A 21,638-nucleotide genomic window follows, 5' to 3' on the forward strand; every position below is an offset into this window, starting at 1 on the left:
AGAAAAGACAGTCTCTTCAATAAGTGGTGCTGGGAAAACTGGACAGCTACATGTAAAAGAATGAAATTAGAACACTCCCTAACATCATACACAAAAATAAACTCAAAATGGATTAGAGACCTAAATGTAAGACTGGACACTATAAAACTCTTAGAGGAAAACATAGGCAGAACACTCTTTAACATAAATCACAGCAAGATCTTTTTTGATCCACCTCCTAGAGTAATGGAAATAAAAACAAAAATAAACAAATGGGACCTAATGAAACTTCAAAGCTTTTGCACAGCAAAGGAAACCATAAACAAGACAAAAAGACAACCCTCAGAATGAGAGAAAATATTTGCAAACGAATCTCAATGGACAAAGGCTTAATCTCCAAAATATATAAACAGCTCATGCAGCTCAATATTAAGAAAACAAACAACCCAATCCAAAAATGGGCAGAATACCTTAATAGACATTTCTCCAAAGAAGACATACAGATGGCCAACAAGCACATGAAAAGCTGCTCAACATCACTAATTATTAGAGAAATGCAAATCAAAACTACAATGAGGTATCACCTCACACCAGTCAGAATGGGCATCATCAGAAAATCTACAAACAACAAATGCTGGAGAGGGTGTGGAGAAATGGGAACCCTCTTGCACTGCTGGTGGGAATGTAAATTGATACAGCCACTATGGAGAACAGTATGGAGGTTCCTTAAAAAACTAAAAAATAGAATTACCATATGATCCAGCAATCCCACTACTGGGCATACACCCAGAGAAAACCATGATTCAAAAAGACACATGCACCCCAATGTTCATTGCAGCACTATTTACAATACCCAGGTCATGGAAGCAACCTAAATGCCCACTGACAGACGAATGGATAAAGATGATGTGGTACATATATACAATGGAATATTACTCAGCCATAAAAAGGAACGAAATTGGGTCATTTGTTGAGACGTGGATGGATCTAGAAACTGTCATACAGAGTGAAGTAAGTCAGAAAGAGAAAAACAAATATCGTATATTAACGCATATATGTGGAACCTAGAAAAATGGTACAGATGAACCAGTCTGCAGGACAGAAACTGAGACACAGATGTAGAAAACAAACGTAGGGACACTAAGGGGTAAAGCAGCAGCGGGTGGGGGTGGTGGTGTGATTGGGAGATTGGGATTGACATGTATACACTGATGTATATTAAATTGATGACTAATAAGAACTTGCTGTATAAAAAAATAAAATATAATTTAAAAAAAAATCCAAGTGGAGATATGTAGGCAAATGAATATAGATCTCGACAATTTATGACCAAAAGCCACAATGTGTAATCTGTATTTATTATTTAAAATTTTGTACTTCCCTAAGCCTTAAAAGAAAGAAAAAAGATTATGGCATAAGAGACATATAATAAACTGCACATATTTAAAGTATATATTGTGATATGCTTTGACCTAAGTACAAATCCATAACATCATCATTATATCAAGATAATGAATATATCCACCATCACCAAAAGTCTCCTTGTGCCCCTCTGTCATCCTTCCTTTCACTCTTTACACAACCCCACATTCCCAGGGAACCACAGGTCTGTTTACTGTTACCATAGATTACTTCATATTTTCTAGAATTATGTACATTATAATAGATATGAATTGCATATATATCTCTATATATTAATGTATATATAATTCTAACATATTTATAAATACATATATAAATGAGGTTATAAAGTATATATTCTTTTTTTGTCTGGCTTCTTTTACTTGTCATAATTATTTTGACATTAATACCTATTGTTTTATATAATACTGTATAGCAACTACACTTCAATTAAAAATTAATTTTTTTAAAAAATAATAGGGCTTCCCTGGTGGCGCAGTGGTTGAGAGTCCGCCTGCCGATGCAGGGGACACGGGTTCATGCCCCGGTCTGGGAGGATCCCACATGCCGCGGAGCGGCTGGGCCTGTGAGCCATGGCCGCTGAGCCTGCGCGTCTGGAGCCTGTGCTCCACAACGGGAGTAGGCCACAACAGTGAGAGGCCCGCATACCGCAAAAAAAAAAAAAAAATAATAATAATAATAATAATAAAAATACCTATTGTATGATCAACACTCCATTCCTTTTTATTGCTGAGTAGTATTCCACTATTGGATATAATACAATTTATCCATTCACATGTTGATGGACATTAGGGATGGTTCTGGGTTTTGGCAATTATAAACAATGTTACATAAATATTCATGAACAAGTCTTTATATGGACATATGCTTTCATTTCCCTTGAGTTAATATTTAAGAGTGGAATGGCTAGCTCAACAATGGGTGTATGTATGTTTAACAATCTTAAAACTGCCAAGCTTTTTCAAAGTTGTACCATTTTATATTCCTATATTCCAGTTCCAAGTGTCAACACTTGGTATGATCAGTCTTTTTAATTTTAGACATTCTTATAGGTGTTTAGTGGTATCTCCTTATGCTTTTGATTTGCATTTTGTTAAGGATTAATGAAGCTGAGTATACCTTCATGTTCTTATTTTCCCTTTGTACATCATCTTCGGTGAAGTGTCTTCAAATCTTATACCTATTATTTTAATTGGGTTTTCTTATTATTAAATTTTTAAATAAACTTATTTATTTATTTTTGGCTGCATTGGGTCTTCGTTGCTTCATGTCAGCTTTCTCTAGTTGCGGCAAGCACGGGCTACTCTTCATTGCGATGCGCGGGCTTCGCATTGTGGTGGCTTCTCTCGTTGCAGAGCATGGGCTCTAGGCATGCAGCCTTCAGTAGTTGTGGCATGCGGGCTCCGTAGTTGCGGCTCACAGGCTCTGGAGTGCAGGCTCAGTAGTTGTGGTGCTTGGGCTTAGTTGCTCCACTGCATATGGGATGTTCCCAGACCAGGGCTCGAACCCATATGCCCTGCATTGGCAGGCAGATTCTTAACCACTGTGCCACCAGGGAAGTCCCTTATTATTAAATTCTGAGAATTCTTTTAATAGTCTGGATACAAGATAGCTTTTATATTTAAGGTATATTATCCATTGAGATTCTTTATATAGATAAGAGGTCTTTTTTTTGGCATACTTATATCCAATTGTTCTAGCACTGTTTGTTGAAAAGACTACTTTCTCCACTGTACTGACTTTGTACCTTTGTCAAAATGCCACTGACTCTATATGTGTGGGTCCCTTTCAGGACTCCATATTATTCCATTGCTCTATTTGTCATTCTTTATGCCAATATTACACTGTCAAGATTACCCTAACTTTATGTCTTGAAATAAGGTGGTATTAAGTCCTCCAACTCTGTTTTTACTTTACAAAGCCGTTTTGACTATTTTAGATCCTTTCCATTTTCATATGAATTTTAGAATCACCTTGTCCATTTCTATAAAATGTCTTCTGGAATTCCGAATGAGGTGGTTCAATTTGAGAACTGACATCTTCACAATGTTGAGTCTCCCAATCCATGAACACAATATATCTCTCAGTCTATTTAGGTTCTCTTTAATTTTTCTCAGCAATGTTTTGTAGTTTTCAATGTATAGGTCTTGCCTATCTTTTGTCAGATTTATCAACATCTCATGTTTCTTCATGTTAATGAAAATAGTAATTTAAAATTTCAACTTGCTATTGCTTGGGGCTAGTATTGTATTTCCATAAATACAACTGAGTTTTGTATATTGATCTTGTATCCTGCAACCTCACTAAACACACTTGCTAGTTCTAACAGTGTCTTTGCAAATTCCATAGGATTTTCTATGTAGATATCATGTTGTTTACAGATGAAGATAGTTTTACTTCTTCATTCCCAAACTAGATGCCTCTTATTTCTTTTTCTTACCTTACTGCACTTGCTGGAACCTTCAGTATAATGTTGGGTAAAAGTGGTAAAAGTGGACATCTTTGCCACGTTCTTGACCTTAAGGGGAAGCATTTAGTCTTCTGTCATTACGTATGATGTGAACTGTAGGCTTTTTGTAGATGTCCTTAATCAGACTGAGGATGGTCCTTTCTACTCCTCGTTTGCTTACACTTTGTACTCAGGAATACCTATTGGATTTGTCAAATACTTTTGTGCACTGACTGAGATAATCATTTCTTAGTCTGTTAATACAGTGACTTACATCGATTGGTTTTCAAATTTTAAACCTATCTTGCATTCCTTGCATATTCAAGCAGGAATAAACCCTACTTAATCGCAAGGTATTATCTTTTTAACCTATTGGATATAACTTGCCAAAATTTTGTTTATGTTCATGAGGGATACGGGTCTATAGTTTATTTGGTCTTTTTTCTTTTTTCTCCTTGTAATATCTTTTTCAGAGTAATGCTAACTTTATAGACTAGGTTGGAAAGAATTCTCTCCACTTCAATTTTCTGGAAAAGTTTGTGTAGAACTGGTATTATTTTTTTCCCTAAATGTTCAGTAAAATTAACCAGTGAAGGCATCCAGGCCTGAAGTGTTCTTAATGGGAATGTTTTTAACTGTTAGTTCAATTTCTTTAATAGAAAAAGAATTACCTATTCACATTATACATTTCTTCTTTCATGAGCTTTTTTTTTGTCTTTCAACAAATTTATCCAATTTACCGAAGTTGTCAAATGTATTGGCATAAAGCCGTTCATAATGTTCCCTTACTGTTCTCTTAATATATGTAGAATATGTAGTAATGTTACCCCTTCATTCTTGTTAATGGTAATTTGTGACTTCTCATTATCCTGACCAGCTCCACTAGAGATTTATCAATTACCAATCTTCTAAAAGAACCAGCTTTGGGTTTCCTTGGTTTTCTCAATTTTTTTTCCTGTTTACTATTTTATTGATCTGCTCAGATCTTTATTATTTCCTTTCTTTTGCTTACTTTGGGTTTCATTTGCTCTCTGTTTCCTAGTTTCTCAAGTTGGGAGCTCAGGTCAGTGATTTGAGACTTTTCTTCTTTTCTAATTTAAGTATTTAGTGCTATAAATTTCCGCCTAAGTAATGCATTAGCTGCACCTTTTAAGTTTTTATATTTTCATTTTATCCACTTTAATAATTTTTAAACTTCTCTTCTGATTTCTTCCTTGATCCACGGAGTTATTTAGAAGCGTGGTATTTAGTTTCCAAATATCTTTTCCAAATAACCTTTTTTATTGATTTCTAATTTAATTCCACTGTGGTCAAAGAACATACGTTGTATGACTTGAATCCTTTTATATTTAATAAGACTCATTCTGTGGCCCAGAATATGTTCTATCTTGGTGAACATTCCAGTGCACTTGAAAATAATGTGTATATATGTTGCCACTGGGAAAAGTGTTCTATAAATATCACTTAGATAAAGTTGATGGATAGGGTTGTTCAAGTCTTCTATATCTTTACTGACTTTCTGTGTACTAGCCTTATCTAGTTTTAAGAGAGGGATATTGAAGTCTCCAAGAAATTACAAATTTCACTATTTTTCCTTGTAGTTCTATCAATTTTTGCTTCATGAATTTTAAAGCTCTGTTATCAGAAGCAATAAATATTTAGAATTATATGTGTACTTGGTAACTACGAAATAATCTTCTTTAACCCAGGTATCTTTAGCCTGAAATCAACTTTGATATTTATATAATCACTCCAACTTGGTATGATTATGGTATTTCATGCTTTTAATCTATTTGTAGCTTTATATTTAAAGTGGGTTTCTTGTAAAAAAAAAAAAAAACAACTAATTCAAAAAGATATATGCACCCCAATGTTAATAGCAGCATTATTTACAATAGCCAAGATACAGAAGCAACATAAGTGTTCATCAACAGATGAATGGATAAGGAAGATTATATATATATATACATACATATATACACACACACACACACACACACACATGGAATATATATATATATATATATATATATATATATACACTACTCAGCCATTAAAAAAATGAAATTTTGCAATTTATGACAATATGGATAGACCTGTAGGGTATTATGTTTAGTGAAATGAGTCAGAGAAAGACAAATACTGTATGTTATCAGTTATATGTCGAATCTAAAAAATAAAACAAACAAATGAATATAACAAACCAGAAACAGACTCACAGATATAGAGAACTAGTGGTTACCAGTGAAAAGAGGGAAGGGGGAGAGACAAGATAAGGTAGGGGATTAAGAGGTACAAACTACTATGTATAAAATAAGTATGCTACAGGATATAATGTACAGCAAAGGGGATATAGCCAATATTTTATATAACTTTAAATGGAGTATAATCTATAAGAATTTTGAATCATTACTTGTATAATACTATAAATCAGCTATGCCTCAATTTTTAAAAAAGTATATGGGAGGAAAATGAATGAATAAGTTATTTTTTTAAAATAACCTTAAACAAACAAGAAAGTGGGTTTCTTGTAAAGGAACCTCATTAGTGCAGTAGGTAGAGTGTCAGTCTCATCAAGTGGGCTTCCTGTAGGGAGGATATGGTTGGGTCTTACATTTTTATCCAAAAGACACTCTCTGCCTTTATTTGTGATGTTCAAGCCAGGTATCAGCAAGTGTTTCTGTATAAGGCCAGAAAGTAAGTATCTTAGGCTTCTCAAGCCATAAGGTCTCTGGCAAGTATTCAAAGCCGCCCCTGTAGCATAAAAGCAGCCCTAGACAACATGTAAACAAATGGGCATGCCTGTGTTCCAACTATAAAAACTTCATTTACAAAACCGGGCAGTCAGTTTGACTGTAGTTTGTTGATCCCTGGTTTAGGGGATCATTTGCTTTTAATATAATTTATGTGATTATTAATATGCTTGCTATTTACTTTCTACTTGTCCCACATGCTCTTTGTTCCCTTTTTCCTCTTTTTTTCTCACTTCTTTTGGATTGTGTACAGTTTTATGATTCAGTTTTTCTCCTTGTTGGTTTATCACCTCTAACTATTTGCTACACTACTGCTAGCCCTATATAAACATCAAGGAATATTCCCTCTCTTTCTCCGGCCTCAGGTAGTTTCCTCACACATATGTGCTGATCAGTATTCAGCTAAAGACTGGAGGAGGCTCTTCTGCAGATCTCCAGACTGCTCTCTCTGTGCAGCTTTCTCCTTCCTGGTACTCTGCCCTGAGAACTTGATCCACCTTGGCCTCCTTACATTCCTAGCAATTCAGGGAGACTTCCAGGCTCTGCCTGGCTTCTTCCTTCCCGTACCACAGTCTGGAAGCTATCCAGGCAACTATAGTGCTCAACTTGTTAGTTTCCCATCCTTCACAGATCATTTCCATCGTTTCCTGATATCCAACGTCTTCAAAATTGTTTTTTCAAATACTTTGTTCAGTTTTTTTTCTCCATTGTTTCAGGCAGAAGGGGAAATTCAGTCCCTTTTACTCCATCTTGGCCAGAATCAGAAGTCTCCTGATATTTTAAAACATTCTTTGAAAACCAAATTTTAATGGTTATGTTAACAATCCAAAGAAAGATGAACCTTAATTTTTCAAAATTATTGCTCTATTGTTGGAAGTTGAAAGTTCCTTCAGATTTTAACCACTACGAACAAAAAACTATAATGAACATCCTTAGAAGGAGCTATGCTTTCAAGCTGATATTTGTAGCCCAAGCAGCTTTCTGCCACTGGCTTTCCATTTCAGCTTGAAAAAAAGCTAAAAAAAGAGGTAAAATTAAATATAAAGGTCACGTATCCAGCACATTATACTCTAAAATAACTCAGTGATCTTTCTTTATGTTTTTTTTTAAACACATGCTTCCCACCCACATTCCATCCCCAATTAAAGGGGGGAGAAGAATGAATGAATGAATTAATTAAGAAAAGAATTCCATAAAAATTTCCCACTGATCTGAAGGACAAGGAATTTATTCTAAAGAGCATCTGTGGGGACTTCCCTGGTGGCAAAGTGGTTAAGAATCCGCCTGCCAATGAGAAGCCCGTGCACTGCAACGAAGAGTAGCCCCCGCTCACCACAACTAGACAAAGTCCATGCTCAGCAACAAACACCCGATACAGCCAAAAAAAAAAAAATTAATAACAAGAAGTTTTTTAAAAACTAAATAAATAAACAGTAAAGAACATCTGTGGGAATTCCCTGGCGGTCCAGTGGTTAGGACTCCATGCTTTCACTGCTTAGGGCCCAGGTTCAACCCCTGGTCAGGGAAATGAGATCCCACAAGCCACACAGAGCAGCCTAAATAAATAAATAAATAAATAAATAGCATCTGCATCTGACAAGGTAATGCTTTTTAAATATGCCTATCATTACAATTCTTTTTAATCATTCTTAGCTTCGAACAGTGTCTAAGTTTATACATAGAATAGAACTATAAGCTCACAGATTAAAATTAAAAGATATGTCCATATCTTGGATCTTCATCTTTTTTGAGGGGTAGGGGAGTCATCCTGGATCTTATAAGCTTGTGATAAAGGTGGAAAAGTCTACATACAATTTTGTATGTAGTTGTTCAGAGACCCTCTCATGGCCACCAGACTTAAATGCCTTGCTTTAAAATTATACATGAATAATAGCTACATATTTACCACCAGTTCTTTTATTTTGTCTCATACGTTAAAATCTTAAGATTCTCCAAATCCACGAAATTTAAAAGTAACATAAGCATAGCAGAAAGACCCCATACATACTCGCTTTGAAGTTAAGACAGATCACAATCCATTCAGCTGTGCCATGTAATATTTGTGGGTCTGTACACAAATTACATAACCTCTCTGAGACCCAATCTCCTTATATCTATAAAATAAAGATATTACCACCTAGTTTTGCCTTCAATAAAAAGTAATGGCTATTAGAATAAATTGATAAGTATTAATAAAATTAATACAATCACTACTTTTATGAAGGTATTTCAATGTGTCTATGTTTCTTTTGTAGGTGAACAGAAGTATATTAGCTGGGTTTTTTTCAACAAAATTATTAAGAAAAATTAATAATATATTTATATATGTTTATTATTATTATTTTTTTTTTTTGCGGTACGCGGGCCTCTCACTGCTGTGGCCTCTCCTGTTGCGGAGCACAGGCTCCGGACGCGCAGGCTCAGCAGCCATGGCTCACGGGCCCAGCCGCTCCGCGGCATGTGGGATCCTCCCGGACCAGGGCACGAACCCGTGTTCCCTGCATCGGCAGGCAGACTTTCAACCACTGCGCCACCAGGGAAGCCAAATAATATTTTTTTAAAAACTGATTTTTATGGGATGATTTTTCATCCTAAATCATTTCATAAATAAGAAATTTTACTGTATTTACTGGTTCATATCTGCATTATGTTATTATGTCTCCATTTTATAATTTCTATGTACTCTGAGACTCCTTCAGTTAGTATCTAAGAAGAGGACATTCATAAAATTTACTCACTGGTCACATTTATTAAGAATATGCTCCATACAAGATGTCTATACAGATCCTGTTCTCAATCAGCTTAGAGTCTAAAATACAGGATAAGGATATGTAAATAAGTAATCACTCCAGGAAATAAAAGAAAGGAATAAATGTCTCAGAAAAGTTACATAGTGTTATGATTCCAAGACAAAGGGATTACTTGTAACTGGAAGGAAATCGGAAAAAACTTTCATGAGCATAGCATTTAATATTCCTTGAAGGATAAGTGGGATTTTAGAAGATAAGCATGGTTTTAAAAGTGATGCACTAGGTTTTCTTGTATATAACTTACTTCTCAACAAAATTGATTTAGAAAGAAAGAATGAAAAAAAGAAAGAAAGAACGAATGTACACACTCTCAGCAGAGGCAACACATTTAACAAAGGTACTGGAAGTACCAACAGTAAGACTGAGACTTAAATTGAGAATTGGGACCCATATTCCCTTGAGGAGGGCTCCTTCTAGGCTCCCCTCTCTTTTCATTCTGTATACTGCCTATGTGATCTCATTCACCCCTATACACTTATGACTCCAACCAGGTCTCTTACTCAAACTTCTATCTCTGAACCCCCATATACAACTGCTATACAATGTCTGCATTTTATCTGGGTGTACCAGAGGTAACTTACATTAACACATCCAAAATTAAACTTAGCATACTGCCCATAAACCTGTTCCTCCATTGGTTTACTTGTCAGATTCCTAACACCGAGACCACAAAAACTCAGATGTCATTCTAGATTTCTGTCGGTCATACATAATTGGTTGGTCACTAAGCCCCCTATGTTCAATCTATGCTGCCATATCAAGTGAATCTTTTTTTTTTTTTGGCCACGCCACGCAGTTTGTGGGATCTTAGTTCCCTGACCAGGGATTGAACCTGGGCCCCAGCAGTGAACATGCTGAGTCCTAACCACTGGACTGCCAGGGAATTCCCCACAAGTGAAAATCTTAATTGGTCTTCCAACCTCCATCTCATCATTCCCTTGACCTTTGATACTGCCTATAATACTATACTCTTAAATGCAAATCAAATCAAATCACTTTCTGTCTCAAAACCACCCAGTGGCCCCTTATCATCTAGAGAATTAACTCTGAAATCCTTACACAGGATCAAATGAAGATAGGGAACTTAGTATGACATTTATCTATCTGCAGGACTCCCCGCTAAGAAGCCGTTAGGCATCTCTCAGGCCAGAGCTGCCTATCTCCAGCACTGAACACAATTTACACACAGAAAATATTTCATAAATGGATGCTCAGTAAACGGAGATTCAGTGAGTGGAGAAGTGAGGGAATTTCTCGCTACTCCTCCACAGACACTCTACTTTCCAGCCATATTTTTTTTTTTTATACTTTTGTACACTACTTTTCTCAGCCTAAAATGAATGCCCTTTTTAATCTTGTTCATCTCCAGTGTCTTCACCTCTGTGCTCTACTCACACTGTACATATATCTAATACACACCTTATGAAACTGCATTACAATCGTCTGCTGCTGCCTCAAGACAAAATTCAAAATCGCCACCTCTATGCTATCTCTACACCTTAATAATCTATTACAATTACCAATAGTTAGATATTTGTCATTCCTATAAAACAGTGAGTTTCTTGATAGGAAGGACTGTGGCTTATTTATTAACTGTTATGGGCTGAACTGTGTTCTTCCCCAAAATTCATATGTTGAGACTATAACCCCTAATATCTCAGAATGTTACTGTATTTGGAGTAGAATTTAAAGAAGTCATCAAGGTAAAAGAAGGTCATAAGAGTAGGCCCTAATCTAATCTGACTTGTGTACTTATAAGGAGAGGAAATTTGGACACACACAAGAGACACCAGGGGTGCATGGACACAAAGAAAAGACCATTGAGGACACAGCAAGAAGGTAGCCTCCGAAAACAAAGGAAAGAGGCTTCAGAAGAAACCAAATCTGCCGACACCTTGATTTTGGACTTTTAGCCTCCAGAACTATGGGTAAATCAATTTCTGTTGTTTAAGCCACGCAGTCTGTGGTATTTTGTTAAGGAAGTCCTAGCAAATTAATACTATAACATATAGCATAAGGTCTGTCACATAGTAATTATTCAATATGTATTACTGATTTGAATATCTCCATCTCAAGAGGCAAGGACTGTCACAGTACTCTAAGCACTCAGCTCAGTAACAGCACATGATACTTACAAATACTAATAGAAAATATGAATGAGTTTGACTGAAGCATAGCCCATAGAGGGCTCCAAAAGCTGAATCTGTGAGCTTTATTCCTAAACAACTGGTGCAAAACAGAAGATTTTGAGAATACTACAAGACTAGGGCTGAAATTTCACCAAAATTAGCTAAATGAGGGTATGTATGCGAATGCACTTGAGGGCTAGGGGGGGCATGTGGTACAAGACAAAGAATGGGGAACAGTTAAAACATAAAATATATCACATATTTATAAGATAGTAATTAGATCAAATATCTGATACTAGTCATATTTAGAACCTACAAACTAAAATTCTTCTGGCTAACATATTTAATTTTTGTCCACTTTATCCTCAAGGGAGAATCTGGGTAAACACTTAGGCAACATGTACAGCTTCCAGAATGTTGGCTTTTGTCTTCTATGTACATGCTAGTTTTTTTCCCCAAATGGCCAAGTGTTCTGCAAAACAGAACACTGTAAGCTTTCAAATACTCATGGGAGCTTATAAAAGTAATACAACATTCATGTAATTTCCACTTGCTACACAACAGACCCTGAGGTTATTTTCCTAATACATAACAAGTTGTTCTGTTGCTAAGAAGAAAAAAAGGGCTCTTGACTGAAGATATGAAAAAATCTGAACAGAGCCGAAATCATGCTTTTGAATTATATGACACTTTTTGCATGTAAAACAGTGAAGAAATGAAGTTACAAGTGTATCATGTCAACTCTAACTGTGAGATAGAGCCATATTCTTTGATTATACAACTGCATTCTGTAGTAAAAGGTTATTATGCACCAGAAATCATTGCTTCTTTCATAAAAGCAATATTATTTCAATGTGGTTATAATTAAGTTACAAGTGGCGGGGTGGGGGGAGAATCTGGATTGATCCTTTCTACTGGCTTTTTCTAACCGCTCAAATTCATTTTTCACTATCAGTCCCTAGATTTGTTCCAAAATAGGATTAAATTTTAAATGTGGTCCAGGGAATATACTAATAAGTACAAAGGGTCATTCTAAAGCAAATATGTAGGTACCCACTAAGGAAACAATTTATAAAAAATTAAAGCATAATTTAAATAATAATGATAACAAGAATAAATATATGAATGACTAATCTTTGCAGAATACTTCTCACATCTCAGGCACTATGCTAAGGGCCTACCATATTCAAGTTGAACCACATGAAAATGGCAATTTCATAAGGTTTAACCTAATACATTTTCTCATCTAATCCTTACAACTACCCAGTGACAAGAGTACTATAATTATCCCCATTTGCAGATAAGGGAAGTAAAATTTAGAGGACTTAACTTGATCAAGTTAAAGAACTAGGAAATAAAACTGGGACTGAAGCCCAGGTGTACATCCAAAGCCCAGGCTCTCCTTACCTACTGCACAGTTTCAGTAACCTCTACGTCTTGAAAAACTAACAGGGTGAAAGTGTAGGCACTCAAGTACTCTCACACACTGCTCAAGGCCACTATATAGACACTTGTGCAACTGTACCTTCACCAAGAACGCAGCAAGGGAATCAAAGGAGACTGACATCCAGCCCATTCTTTACTAGCCAAACTGTGGCCCTGTTGCTGATGCCATCTACCCTGAAAAGGAGATTCTCTCAGTCCCACAAAACTGCTATATTGGTTAACAAGTGACCCTGATGCTGCTAGAAGATTTTTTAAATTGTGAGAAAATTTTAACAACACAGTTTAAAAGCCTTAAAAGAGATTATTATACAATCTTTGATCCAGAAATTTCACTTTAAGGAATTTATCTTCAGGAAATAATTAAGGATATACATAAAATTTATGCCATATTCATCAGTGTTATAATAGAGAAAAAAGCTAAAAAATCTAATATGTCCAACAACAGAGTAGTCGCTACTATAATGCGTCCATATGATAAAAATTATGTGGTAAAAATACATTAACTCATCACCTTTTCACAAAATATTACATGAATGAAAATGTTTACAAGAGTTATATTTTCATTTTAGTAAAAGTATTATTCATACATGTATTTCATATATAATATCTGTGCATGTGTGTGTGGCAGAGAGAGAGGGAGGGAGGGAGAGAGGGAAAGAAAAAGAGAGAAAACACTAGGTAACAGGATTATAGGTTGCTTTAATTTTCTTTGTTTTTATACTCATAAATTTTTCTATATGATATACAGTGAAAAGTAAAAAAAAAAAAAAAAACCTAAACAACAAGATATAAATGTCCTGATACAAAGCTTAAAAACTGTTAGATACCAAGAGTAGCTATATAAAAGTTCATTCTGCCTCTTAACTTGGAATTAAAGTATGCAATTTACTGTGGTCTAAACTAAGACAAGAAATACTTAACTTCATGTAGAAATGAGAAATCCAAGTCATTCTAACAGGTGGCCTGAGTTAAGAACCACTGCCCATAAATACAGACATAAAGCAGAAACTGAATTCTGAATATCTTTAGATAACTGAAAGTCTGCATTAATTTTTTAAGAATAAAAAGCATCTTGGGCTTCCCTGGTGGCGCAGTGGTTGAGAGTCTGCCTGCCGATGCAGGGGACGTGGTTCGTGCCCTGGTCCGGGAAGATCCCACATGCCGCGGAGCGGCTAGGCCCGTGAGCCACTGCCACTGAGCCTGCGCGTTCGGAGCCTGTGCTCCGCAACGGGAGAGGCCGCAATGGTGAGAGGCCCACGTACCAAAGAAAAAAAAAGAAAAAAAAAAAAAAAAAAGCATCTTACTTGTATATCATCTGTTGAAGAAACAGAATTCTCAACAGAGTGAGAAACAGAGTAATGACCCCTGCCAATTGGGAAAGGGCCTGGCACTATCAGCTAGGCCTTGGTGTATTCATATGAAACATAAAAACAATTTTAGGGACTTCCCTGGTGGTCCAGGGGTTAAGAATCTGCCTTCCAATGCAGGGGACGCAGGTTCCATCCCTGGTCGGGGTACTGAGATGCCTTAGGGCAACTAATCCCACGTGCCGCAACTACTGAGCCCGCATGCTCTGAAGCCCATGTGCCACAACTAGAGAGAAGCCCGCACAACGCAACGAAGATCCTGTGTGCTGCAATTAAGACGCGACACAGCAAAATAAATAATTTTTAAAAATGAAAAGAAAAAAAAAAACATAAACAATTTTACAGAACACCACTCTGTGACCATGATGGATCAAGATAAAAACAAGACCACTCCATAATCATGTCTGAACACAGACAAAAGTATGAACACTGTCCTAACCACAAAAATAACCAAATATAATCCTATCCTGGGTAAGATGAATGACTGCCGCTTCTTCACCAATCACAACTTTAGCCTTGCTCCATTCTTCTTGCCTTCCAGGTTCTTAAAATACCTAGTGCCCAAATTATTCCCACTTCCTAAGAGCATCTAATCCACTGCAAAGCCCTACTTCCTTAAACCCTCCCCAAAATCACTTAATGCTAGCTCAAATCCTATATGGCTCCCCATGATACACATTCTCCTTTATTACAATGTATCAATAAATTCATCTTGTTTAACTACAGATTATTCCTGGAAGTCTCCCCTGGAGGGCATTAACAGAGTTGGGACTACAGATTTGAGTACAGGGTGGGATTAAGAGTAAAATAATAAAATTATATAAAAATACATGCAGTCTATAGAACAGATAACGTCTATCTACCTAAAGGGGGTCTTTTGATAAGTAAACTTATCCACAATAAGTTTCCACAAATTCAAAATTACCAGTGTTTATCAGCACTGGTGATGTTGACTAAATAAATAAATCTTAAATTTTTAACTATTCAGTTTTCCATTTTACCTGAAAAAAATAAGAATCTAAGTATAAAAAGTGAAAGGTAAATCAAGAAATTAAACCCTGAACACAGTACTTAGAATAATAAAATCCTCTAATCTAAATATATTATCTAATAATAAATGAATTAGCAAATATTATATATAGGATGGATAAATGACAAGATCCTACTGTATAGCACAGGGAACTACACTCAACATCTTGTGATAAACCATAATGGAAAAGAATATGAAAAAGAATATATGTATAACTGAGTCATTTTGCTGTACAGCAGAAATTAAACACAACATTGTAAATCAACTATACATCAATCAAATCTTTTTAAAAAGAATAAAATCCTCTAATTTAAATATATTATTTAGTAATTTAACAAATGAATTTAATAATTAAATATTTAAGTATATTATTAGTTCCTCATCAAGAAGTTTCTAAATACAGTAATATGTCATTAAGATTAATTTATCTATCTGAAATATAGGCAAGCTTTATTTAAATTTTAAACTATCTTCTCATTGATCACCAAAGTCAACCTTGCCCAGTGCATCCTTACCTCCTGGGTCCTTATCTGGATTGTACTCTAAAGCATTGCTACAGATGAGGTCAATATCTTTCAGGAAATCCTTAGCAGTCAGGTAATTATGCTTATCAATTTTAGTGATTACTGTTGATAAATCCATTGGTTCCTTGATTACTTCAAGATAATCTGAAACCTAAAACAGGATATTTTAATGAAAATTACTTCTGATATTTCATATAATCTCATAAAAACATAAAACAAAACCATACAGTTGTTTTAAAATTAAATCTAGATATCTAGGAAATAATTACAGATAAGGATAAAATTACAGAGCAATTTATGCCACTAAAGATACTATGTCATACTTTCCATGAAAAGCTTCAGTTTCAAGTCACATCTAAATCAACTCTGAAAAGTTTCTCATCTTGAAATATGAAACAAACTGTGTCAGCTTTTTTTTTTTTAAATCCTTTGGATACACCTGAGAAGAAAATGTATTGGTAAAAATACCCAATAAGCATCAATAAATGTTACCTCAAGAAAAGAATTTTTTAAGGAAAATAAAAAGAAACACAGATTTTTTTTTCTTATTATTAGAGATGTTCTCGGGTAAATCTCTTTAAAATCTCTAAACAAAAAAATTATCTGTCTTTTTCAGTTTTCCAGGATGAATCGTTTCATGGAAAGAGTTTTCTGCTCCTTTGGATTCATTACAAACATTCTGAGTCAACTGTATAACAAAAGTAAGTATTGCTTTCATGACTAGAAAAAATTTACTGGCTTTGTCCCTAAATATAAACAAATCTACAAGCAAAAAATACATTTTGCTCAGTGTGATTTTCTGGGAGATAACCCAAAATAGAGATATTGGTCATGACTGCCCAATAAATTGTATGTTTTGTATCATTTGACCAATAAGAAAGCTCTTCCAACCTATATATCCACAGGTATACCTTGTTTTATTTGCACTTGCCTTTACTGCGCTTTGCAGATATTGCACTTTTTTAGAAATTGAAGGTTTGTGGCAACCCTGTGTTATCAGATCATGGTTAGCATTTTTTAGCAATAAAGTATTTTTAAATTAAGGTATGCACATTTTTTGTAGACGTAATACCATTGCATACTTAAAGAAGACTACAGTATAGTGTACACATAACTTTTATATACACTGGGAAACCAAAGAATTCGTGTGACTCACTTTATTGCAATATTCACTTTACTGCAGTTGTCTAGAACTGAACCCACAATATCTCCAAGGTGTGTATGACTGTATTGTCTTCCTTAATGCAAATCTCAAATCAAGTAATTAGGTCTGACATAAACACAGTCTTAGAAATGTCTAATTAGTCCGGGACCAAATTCTGGGAATAGGGTAATTTCTGTTCTATGAAGCTAAAGGCTAGTTTTCTCCATTGCAGATGGCACTGATGCTTTTTGGGGATTTTTTTTTTTTTTTTTTGGCCTCGGCATGTGGGATCTTGCCCAGCCAGGGATCAAACTCATGCCCCCTGCATTGGGAGCATGGAGCCTTAACCACTGGACCACCAGTGCAGTCCACTGATGCCTTTTTAAAAATTTACATACTGAATATATATTCATATGAATAAATACACATATATGCATATACAAAAACATATGCATATATATACATACATATTATTTATATGTTTTTAAATTTTTAGGTAGATGTGTGTGCATGTTTTAATTTATTTTTCATTCTCTAGGAGCTAAAAAGCCAGCCAATCTCCTTATAGGGGAGACAGTGGAGCTATACTCAACAAGGAACATTTCAGAAGGTATTAGTTGGATCCTTGGCTCTGACAATTGACATGTATTGTGTACACGTAGAAAACATTTTATAAACTTTTGCACTATAAAAATTTATATTACTAAAGACCATAAAATTTTAGCACCTATGCTTATTTAAATTCAACACTTATTTTCTAAACTTTTGTTTCCTCTGCAATTTGCTTTGGAATTTGATAAAGTTTTTAGACATTTCAAATTCATTATTTTAATAAAAGTTTTTGTGTTTTAGGTTATCAAAATGTTATCTTAGTTTCCCCTCTCTATCTGTCCCAGAGACCCCTAAGTTTTCAGCCTTAAAAGTAAACAAAGAAGCAGTAGCAAAATGAACCTGAAAAAGAAAAGAAAAAAAGGAAAAAGAGAAAACATCACCCTAAAATTAAAGTTTTAACTGACCAACATCTTCTATCCCCTCCCACTGCCTTACCATCATTTATAAAACTTTCAGTCTATCACAGATGGCATTTGAAATCTGACAATCTCTTCTGGTTAGACAGAAAAAGTTTTCCTGGACAAAGGCAAAACTGGTTCACTCCCAGCATAGGAGGCTGACTTGGGGACAAGTCCTTATCAATTAAGTGTCAGAGTTCCCATACCCAATTTGAAATAAAAATAAACATTTATAACAATCTTTAAGGTGGGCTGATAGTTTTAAGACTTTCTGAAAATACCACGAGGGAAAAAATATGCTTCACGAATATAAAATATGTATTAATTGCAAGAGCAAATAGGCAAGTCCTGTTATTCCAGTAGAAAAAGATTGACAGCTGTGATATAAAGAATGTGGACTTCGAATTTTAAGAAACATTGAGTGCTGGCTGCGTCACTTGCCAATAAGCCTCAGTTTCTTCAACTGCAACATAATAATGACCTTGTGGGGCTGCTGAAAGGATCAAATGGCTAAAACTGTGTATTGTGGATAAACATACAAATAAAATTAAACACAGTCCCTTTATTCCCAAAAAGGGGAGGTGGGGGGAATAGATATTTTCAGGTTTTCCAAGGGGAAAAAACATAATGCTAGCTCACAGGCATAGATGAGGTAATGATTCCAAAGGAATCTGCTCTGATCCAAGAGTACAGATTTCACAACGAGGACACAACATTAAACTCTGCATCACTTCATAATTCAAATGTAAAAAAAGATGGAGAAAAAAATTAAAACTAAAAACACCAAAGCTGTTCAAACATGGAGTCTGAACTATAAGAAGAATGCCAGTAAAGACTGCATTATGTGCATCCACACACTATATTATCCCAGGATAAAACAAAACAAAATAAAATTTATTCTACAGTATTATAGTAGATTCCAAATGGAAAATTTCTTTTCTCATCATCACAAACCATGCTCCCACAAGGACACAAAACAATACACATAGAAAGTGAGAAATTTTCCACTCAGAGCAGAGAAAATTCTTGGAGAGAAAAATAACAGGCTGTGCTTATAACCTCATACAGCATCTTAGTCACAGACATTTCCAAAATATGAAAGACAAATTTCAGGTTTCTTAGCTACCTCCTTCAGTAAGGTATACACAATTTGGGAAATGCCAATTTTAATTGGTATTGATTGGTTAATACCAATATTCTTTTGGAGAGCAGGATTTATCCTGGAATAAAAATAGTCTAGTATGGACATTTCACTAAAGTAACTTTTAATCCTCTTCTTAAATGAAGAGTAGGAGATCACAAAGATCAATACTAATCAAGAGGACATATACAAATTGTCATTAATTTCATCCAAAAGTCACCAGATGTTTGCTGATGACATTGGTAGTTATCACATGGATTAAAATTTTACAGGCTAGGGGTAATATTCATCCATGCCTTTGCTTTTTTCCTTCCAAAAAAAGATGTCAACATTTTTTTCTTTTAGCCAGTTCAACTTCACTGTTTGCACACTACTGAAACAAGACCTCTTCAATATCCACCGGTTTGCTGAAGATGTTAAAGCGTTTATCTGTGGCCAGCCTCTTGGTTACATCCCTGAGAAACAACCGCAACTCTCTTAAAGTATTTTCCTCCTGGTCCTCCATCCGAATTTTTTCTGATTCTGATAATTGACGAGGTGGAGAAGGTAGTGCAAGTGGAAGAACTTCCATAGCACAAAGGCCTAAAGAAAGTAGAAGAAAATGTGAAGATTCCAACATGGCAGGGTCAGGACCTCAATTACTTTTCTGACACTCTCTCAAAATGTTCTTTTAAGAAAAGGAGAATTCCAAATACATGTGAACCATGTGAATTCAGCAGGTAAAAATTTGAATGGAAACCAGAAGTACATTAGGGAATAGCTTTACTTTTATAAAATAACTTACAACAGGACGTCTTTAAAGCACAAATGATATGATTTTAACTAATTTGATTCTGAGATATGATTTACATACAACTTTAAGAAAAAGGTTTCAAATCAACATAAATATCTTCAGGTGAAGTACTTGTATACTGATTTGCTGAAGTCAACCTTGTTTAAAGACTGTTTCTCAAAATGAGGTTGCCTTATATGCATGAAATTTAAACGGGCAAAGAATAATTCTTTGATCCTTCCCATTCCCAAAGACTTCTAATTTTAGACAAGTCTCCTACCCTCATATTCTTACTACAACACAGTTGGGATAGTAAATGGCACCTGCAGGGAGTGAAAAAAAAAAAGTAGTAACTAAAAAAAGAATCCCAAAGACATGAAGAAGATGGAAAACCCAGGCTTAAGTGTGATATATGAAATCTATGGTATTCACTATCTACTATAAAACAAACAAAACATCTTCTTAGAAGGTAAAGTATTAACTTGCCTAACCATAATGCTCTCTAATTCCTTAAAAGATTTTCCTGGTATCACACTGACGCTCAGGATTAAAATCCTAAGTATTCTTGCCAATTTCTAAATAGCCCCTAAGATGAAAAATGAAAGTCAACAGGAGCAACTCAAAAAGAAAAAGAATTATGTTCAGCCTTAACATAGAAAATTCAGATCTACGGGACTAAAATATGACTAGGAACATGCAAGATACTTTATTAAAATGAATCATTTTAATAATGAAATATTTTAAACGCTGTTATTTAGATTAACAGAAGGCAACAACCAATAATCAGAAGGTATAACTTCCATGTTGAATATTCCAAAGTTTCTGTGGGGAAAATCCCACAGCTATAGTCATTTGATAGATGTTCATCTTAAAAGCACTGAGAAAATGTGAAAAGGAGCCACTAAAGGACAATAAAATTATTAAAGTATTGGATAATATTGCCACTGAAAAACAAAGTATTGGATAATATAACCACTGGAAAACAAAGAAGTATGAAAAAGCAAGGAGTGGGCAGGGATGGGAAATGTATTTAATATCCTATAAGAACAGCTACGAGAAACATAAAAAGCAGAACAAAAAGAAAGAGGCTTAAATTTTTTTTTAACCAACAGGACTGCTATTTTCTAGAAGAGGATGAAAGATTAAGCAAGGGGATCTTATCTTTTTGCACCTTTAGTATTAGGAAAAGAAACTCTCTTTTGAATGACTTAGCATGCAGTCCTTACTTAAGTCAGGGGACTGAAAATCTAATTTTGAGGCCCCTCTTAATGCTATTAGGCCCAAATCCAAGAAAACTCTAATGCTTAAAGAAAGCCATGATAGATTTCCATGTGCCTAGCATAATATATCTAACATAATAGGTGCTCAATAAATATTTGAAAAATCAATCAATAAATAAGATAAACCAGAAAAGGCAAATGTTCCCACCAGTTCTTGGCCCAACAAAACTACCCTGGCCCAGAAAGCAATAAGCACAACACCTGTTATTCACAACCTGATAGTTCGAGTCCTTAGTACTTAAAGTGACCAAAACACAGCAGAACCAAAGACTTTCTATGACTTTTTGAGCCTCAGAATGTGAAATCTACTAGAGCATCTGGACTGAAGTGATAAGGAGACTACATAAACAGTCACTCATTAGTAAAGCTTTAACAATGAGGC

At 35.1% G+C, this 21,638-nt stretch overlaps 1 protein-coding gene across 3 annotated transcripts in view; it reads right to left on the reverse strand.

The window, feature by feature from the left end:
* ATAD2B (ATPase family AAA domain containing 2B) overlaps positions 1 to 21,638 on the reverse strand; it is a 149,151-nt gene that overhangs the window by 24,050 nt on the left and 103,463 nt on the right. For 2 of the 3 annotated variants that reach the window (XM_082852156.1, XM_082852157.1), the window contains 2 exons: positions 19,605 to 19,786; positions 15,901 to 16,060 (listed from right to left, as the gene is read on the reverse strand). In XM_082852156.1, coding sequence (XP_082708282.1) covers positions 15,901 to 16,060; positions 19,605 to 19,786 — 342 coding nt within the window. Of the gene's footprint in view, positions 1 to 15,900; positions 16,061 to 19,589; positions 19,787 to 21,638 lie in introns of all 3 variants that reach the window. The other variant, XM_082852155.1, reaches the window with a different exon arrangement.

The sequence above is a fragment of the Leucopleurus acutus genome, assembly GCF_964270905.1.
Source record: "Leucopleurus acutus genome assembly, chromosome: 12".
Lineage (NCBI taxonomy): Eukaryota > Metazoa > Chordata > Mammalia > Artiodactyla > Delphinidae > Leucopleurus > Leucopleurus acutus.